This window comes from Triticum urartu, chromosome 2A (assembly GCF_056163025.1).
Source record: "Triticum urartu cultivar PI428250 chromosome 2A, HENAU_Tu73, whole genome shotgun sequence".
NCBI lineage: Eukaryota > Viridiplantae > Streptophyta > Magnoliopsida > Poales > Poaceae > Triticum > Triticum urartu.
The window spans coordinates 748,593,924-748,600,836 of record NC_141874.1 but is presented as its reverse complement, the minus strand read 5'-3'; the positions used below and the strand labels follow the sequence as shown (position 1 = coordinate 748,600,836).

The 6,913-nt window shown below is 48.6% G+C and overlaps 1 protein-coding gene across 1 annotated transcript; it reads right to left on the bottom strand.

Annotated features, from left to right (window-relative positions):
- Nucleotides 1-1,327: 1,327 nt before the first annotated feature.
- LOC147987667 (uncharacterized) lies at nt 1,328-5,725 on the bottom strand. Its single transcript, XM_087542473.1, has 3 exons — nt 5,470-5,725; nt 1,464-2,069; nt 1,328-1,368 (listed from the first exon to the last, which is right to left on the bottom strand). Exons 1-3 carry the CDS (start codon nt 5,723-5,725, stop codon nt 1,328-1,330), a joined length of 903 nt encoding a protein of 300 aa, XP_087398599.1.
- Nucleotides 5,726-6,913: the final 1,188 nt, after the last annotated feature.

Here is a 6,913-nt window from a genome sequence, read left to right as displayed (position 1 = left end):
AACTTGACTTACTTTTGCACTAGTATATAAATTTTCATGAAAAAAACAAAGTTGACTTCACAGCAAAAAAGACAAAATTGATTTGCTATTATAGGTCATTATTAATATTATTTTGGCCAAAATTTTGTCTTTTTTGAAAAGAAGTCAAAGGGAGATTTTTTTAATGAATTTTTTCTCACGAGTACAATAAAAGGTCAAGTTCATTTAAAAAATATTTTCAGGAATTTTTGACCTTTTGTCGAATTACTAAAGAAATTCCTTTGTCCAAAACACGAACCTTGGGTATATATGTGCATGCATGTTGTCAAAACACGATACATTACCAGATTTCAACTGTTCGATCTCTCGATTTTCTTTGTCAAAACACGAACATTGGTTATATATGTGCATGCATGTTGTTTCTGTGGGGTGCACGTACTCACTTTTGCGTACGTGCTGGATCGATTGGGCGAAGATCGATCGGTCAAATGGACGTTGCGTAGTTCTGAACTTTCCAAGGCGAACAGGAAACATCTTTCTGCCGCTCGTTTCTTCAGGGCTCAGAACAGCGTCCTTGATGCCACAGAGATACTCTAGTTGGGCCGTCGACCGGCTCAGATATGACTATTCTTAACCACGGTCAATTAAAAATAATTATCCTAATTAACACAGTTCAATCCAAAGGGGATGTAGTTCAATTGGTAGAGCGCTAATCAATGCTGAATAGAGGCACGGGTTCGATTCCTCGCATCTCCAACGGACTGAGATCCGGTGCCTTGGCACACACAAGGCACACGTGAACAATGCAATGCCTTGAGCTTTCAGCCATTAGATCGAAAATCAAGGTTTCAGATTTTAGTGAACAGCATCCCGCGCTACAGTATGTTTGGTCCTGTAGCGATTGTCCTGTAGCGGTGACTCTTGATGTTCATCGGACCGTCGCTTGTAGATCCAACGGCCAGGAGATGCCCTCAAGGCACGATATTGTTCATTAGTGCCCTGTTTGTGCCAAGGCACTGGATCTCAGTCTGCCCCAGGCAGCTGGGGCGCTGCCTGGGGCGTGAGATGTAATTCCTTTGGACACTGCAACATCACTGTAGCTATAGTGCTATAGTGCCCTGAAGGCTGCCTGGGGCGTTGATTTTTCCTACCGCCGCTACTGCTTGTAGTGATCCAAACGCTTATATGTTTATTTACAGAGGGAGTGCCATTCATCTACAAATTAAACGATGCGTTTGACTGACTCGTTAACTAATTACGTGCGGAAGTTTGGTCTGGTTCTATCGCCGGGGTGGTTTCCTATGTGTTGTCGGAGAAAATGAAAATAAGAGAGAGAAGCAACGAAATTTCATTTTTTTTGAATAAAAACACCCAAAGGGCATCTTAAATCTGATTATCATCGAGAAAAACAAAGGTCAGTACAATGGGTAGACAACTGGACGTAGAACGACCAATAAAAAATAAAATTACAATAAAAAGCATACTAGTCTTCTTTTTCCTCTGATTGTACGCTGCCCGCCGGTGATTGAAACTTGCACTGAACCAATAGCAAAGAAAAGCAACACCTGCAAATGCCCTCGCCATACAAGGCTTTGAAGACCGCAATAGCCACTCGCCCCTTGAGACGAGATCTAAAAGTCGTTGAAGCAGGATCGGCTGGAGCATCACCCCAAGCAGAACAAGCTTGCAATCCACCACCACTAGATCAGAGGGTTGGAGAAACCGGGTTAAGCCACGGAACAACACAGAAGAAGATGTCGTGGTCGCCACACCAAACGCCAGCCATAAGTATTCCTTGAAAAACACCCAAACTGCCAAGATCTGAAGGGAACCAGCCGATCTGGGGACACAAACTCTCACAGGCCCTTCGCCGGCGCCAGATTGGACGTCGCCGAGGTAGGGAGAGACCGGAGAGACTTTATTCCAACAGGCCATCATCGCCACCACCTCGTCGATGCCGCCGGAGAAACAAAAACCTAAGAGAAATAAAACAAGACGGACGGGTCCCCACTCCTCTTGCCGCCGACGAGGCCGCCGGACGGGAAAGAGGAGGGCGACCGAGGCAACGGCAGTAGTTGTGGCGGCGGCGGCTTAGGGTTAGGAGAGACGCGCGCTAGACACGTCGGCTCCTAGCGTCGACTGAGACTTAGCAAGACTGTAACGAAATTTCACTTTGAAGAGGGTAAGAGCATCTATAACCAGACCTAACTAATCCAGGCCCCTAAACTTCTGATAGCATAATTAAGCGTGAAATAAAGTTGCAGAGAGGAAGAATAAACTTCTAATTATGCTGCTGTTTGCCACCTGGTTTTAGGTTCTACGTGGCATGGCAAGCCATGAGTCAACCAACATGACAATGGGTATCCAAAACTCGCAAACTCGGTGAGTAAAAATCCTATCAATGTATGGGTTTGAGAAAATAATTATCCATGTATAAATGAAAAAAAAATGTACCCATCGGGGAAGCGGTGTACGGTTATGAAAAGGCAATACCCATACATGCGTACCCGTGTGCCCATATACTAGTTCCATCTAACTGTTGGGAAACGTTGCATGAAAAACAAAAAAAATGTATGCGCACGCAATATCTATCAAGGAGACGCATAGCAACGAGAGGGGAGAGTGTGTCTATGTACCCTCGTAGACCGTAAGCGGAAGCGTTTGACAATGTGAACTTCTTCGCGTTCCAACCGATCGAGCACCGAACGTACGGCACCTCCACGTTCAGCACACGTTCAACTCGATTACGTCCTCTGCCTTCTTGATCCAGCAAGACAGCGAGGTAGTGGATGAGTTCCGGCAGCACGATGGCGTGGTGACGGTGATGGTGAAGTGATCTACGCAGGGCTTCGCCTAAGCACTACGAAAATATGATTGGGGTGTAAACGGTGGAGAAGGGCGCCGCACACGGCTAAGACAATGTTGTGTTCTACTAGGCGCCCCCCTCCCTCATATATATAGATGGGAGGGAGAGGGAAGAGGCCAAGAGGCGCCCCAAGTAGGTCCGAATCCTACTTGGGCTCCTGCCCTCCCCCCCTCCTTATTTGTCGGAGGGGGAAAGGAAAGGGGGGAGAAGGAAGGAAGGGGGAGGCCGAATCCCCCCCCCCCCCGTTTCCTTTCTCCCATGGGTCGGCTGCCTTAGGGGGGGCGCCCCAGCCTCCTGTGAGCTGGTGTGCTCCCCTCTAATGGCCCGATAGGCCCATCACCCTTCTGGGGGTGCCCGGTACCCCCTCCGGTACTCCGATGATCACCCGGTACACTACGAAACACTTCCGGTGTCCGAATATCATCGTCCTATATATCAATCTTTACCTCTTGACCATTTCGAGACTCTTCGTCATGTACGTGATCTTCTCCAAGACTCCAAACAACATTCGGTAAGCAAATCATATAACTCATATAACACTATCGTCAATGAATGTTAAGCGTGCTGACCCTACAGGTTCGAGAACTATGTAGACATGATCGAGACACCTCTATGGTCAATAACCAAAAGCGGAATCTGGATGCCCATATTGGTTCCTACATATTCTACGAAGATCTTTTCGGTTGAACCGTTATGACAACATACATAATTCCCTTTGACCATCGGTATGTTACTTGCCCGAGATTCGATCGTCGCTATATTCATACCTAGTTCAATCTTGTTACCGACAAGTCTCTTTACTCGTTCTGTAATACATCATCCTGTAACTAACTCATTAGTCACTTTGCTTGCAAGGCTACTTATGATGTGTATTACCGAGAGGGCCCAGAGATACCTCTCCGATACTCGGAGTGACAAATCCTAATCTCGATCTATGTCGACTCAACAAACACCTTCGGAGATACCTGTAGATCATCTTTATGATCACCCAGTTACGTTGTGACATTTGATAGCACACAAAGTATTCCTCCGGTATCCGGGAGTTGCATAATCTCATAGCCGAAGGAATATGTATTTGACATTAAGAAAGCGATAGCAATAAACTGAATGATTAATATGCTAAGCTAACGGATGGGTCTTGTCCATCACATCATTCTTCTAATGATGTGATCCCGTTATCAAATGACAACACATCTCTATGCTTAGGAAACCCTAACCATCGCTGATCGATGAGCTAGTCTAGTAGAGGCTTACTAGGGACACGGTATTTCATTTATGTATTCACACATGTATTTAAGTTTCCGATCAATACAATTCTAGCATGAATAATAAACCTTTATCATGAATAAAGAAATATAAAATAACAACTTTATTATTGTCTCTAGAGCATATTTCCTTCAGTAACTCCCCACAAAAAAAATTAATTCCATATAACAGGTAGGTCCCTTCCGTCATTGACTAAAGGAAAAAAAGGTGAGCCGTTTTACGCTCGGCTAACGCATCCGTCAGCCTCGACCCAAAATCCTCTCCCCTTATCCATGTGCATGATCTTGTTTAAATGTGTTGATCTTGTTTTGTGAACTCATGATTTTCTTGACAAAGTCTCCTTCATTTGATCATTTAGAAGTAGGGGTTGCAGAAGTATCTTCAATAAAAAAAATTATGTCCCTCTTGTTTGTTTTGTAATTGAAAATAAAAATAAAAATATATGAATATTTGCCTAAAAAGTCCACTTACAGGCTACTCATCCATGAATGTAATTGCACATTGTTTAGTGTCATCTAGTTCATGCTTATTGGTTATTGCTATTCACTTCTAAAAATTAATATCATTCTTTTTATTTCATCGCACAATGAATCATCAAATATATGTGCTGAAATGCTAAAATGTGGTATATATGTGCTGAAATATTGAGGTATACATGTTGAAATGTTGTGTATATATGCGAAAATGCTGAAATTACACATCGTGAAGTGTGAATTGAGTAAGGTGGCTAAGATGTGTATTTTCACCCACAGGTATTACCGGCACCCGGTCGGGTATGGGTATGGAAATAGTTCGAAACCCGTGGTGTGGTATGGGCACAGATTTAGACGAAAAATATTAAGATGGGTGAGGGTTTGGATGACCATTACCCGCACCATAAACCGGCGGGTGCAATGTTCAGCCATGACCCCATGATAGCTCTGTGTCCTTAGTCCATTTGTTGTGACGATATTACCATGAAACAATTTTTTTTAAGAAAAGGAAGATGATCCCCGGCCTCTGCATCTGGAAGATGCATACGGCCATTTTATTAATTATTCTCGAGGACCTTACAATGTATTACAACCAATATATCTAAATCCACCATCTTGACAACATATGCCGCTACTCTTATCCATATGATGAAGGGATGCTAGCTGGGCCACTACCCAAACCACTCACCTAAACCTAACATCAAAAGCCGGAAGCCCCAGCCGAGCCACATACCGGGTCTGGGGCACAATCCGGTCAGACACACTCTTGTGTCGTCACCGCCATCTTCCACAAGTCCGTCTTCAGATTATATTGAGTCTTCTACTTTGTGAAGGCCACTTCTGCCATCGACGTCACCATGACGCCAGACAACTACCTCCTCCTGCGCGAGTCCATCTCCGCGCATCGGACGCCGAGCCTCGACAGCGCCATGCCGCCGATCTCCGCCGCCATCAATGAGTGAGATGAAGAACCGCTCCACCACGGCAAGTACAAGGTGAGGAAGGGCGAGGTCGCCATCGGAAACACGGCTGGAAGATAAGCATCGCAATCACGAGACATGCCCGGAGCAGCGACGCGGTAGATCAGACAGGCCGCCACCAGGAACCAGATAAGCTCGCCATGCACACCCAGCATCCCCATGCCCAGGTCGGCGCCTTCAAGAAGGTGACGACGCTGTGGCGCCACCGCCGCTTAGCCACTGGGGCTAGCGTTTTCACCCGGGCGCAGGGGAAGGGGAGAGGCAGGGGAGGTTTAGCCTCGGCGCCGCCACCAAGGAGGGAATGGCGTCCGGGACGCCATCGACGCCATGACCGCCACCGGCGGCCAAGGGTTTCTCCCGGCCAAGCACCCTACCGCCACCTCCGAACCAGACACAACATCAGCAGGCGCGTGCACCCCAGAGATCCAGGCTGGCCGGAGGTCATGCAACACGAGCTGACCAGATCGCCTCCGATCTGACGAGGGGAGCCCGGGGCCTCCCCGCGCCATGACCAGCGCCCACCGGGACCTCGCTGCCCGCGCAGCCGAGAAGATCCGGTCTACCTCACCGACGAGCACTCCCCGCCGCCGGAGGAGCGCCGTCCGCCCCAGCGAGGCCGCCGCCTCAGATCAGCCGGCGTGGATCTGACCAGAACAAGCACCGTCGCGAAGAACACTGCGCCGCCACCGGCCCGCGCGCTCCACCCTGACGTGCCACCACCGGACATCAGGCCGCGCCGCCCTGCACCGACCACCAGCGCGCGCCACCATATGTGCCGGCCGCCGAGCTCTGCCTCCGTGCCCAAAGAAGCAGCCCCCCGCGGCCCCTGTTCCAGGCGAGGTCAAACGAGATCCCGCAGCGGCCGGCACCGCGCGGGCTTTGCCCGGCGGCGGGAGGAGAGGAAGGAGGTGGGGGTTGGGTTCGGCGGCGGCTAGGGTTGGGCGCCCGGGTCGCCCGCGGGGGGGGGGGGGGGGGGGGGGGGGGTTGGGACACGGGGCCGGGGGTCCTCCTACCATGAAACAAATAGCAAGATATCTAGCCTTTTTCCACCAAATCCTTATCTGATATACCTACTTTCTGAGTAGCACTAAAACACCATGCATCACACGCACGGCTCGGAGGGTTTACTCCGTGCTACCAACAAAGCACGTATCAGAACGGGACACCCCTCCCGCACCAAACTTTTGAGAAGTCATGTACTCATGTTCATCGCCGCATCATTATTCACTTTGACCCGACATGTGTCAGTTGGCCGCCAGCCATGACCAGGTAGCATTGCATCATGTTGGCGAGGAATGTCTAGCATCACTAGAGCTTCTTGCGCGTGTTGAACAGAGAACAAATGATCT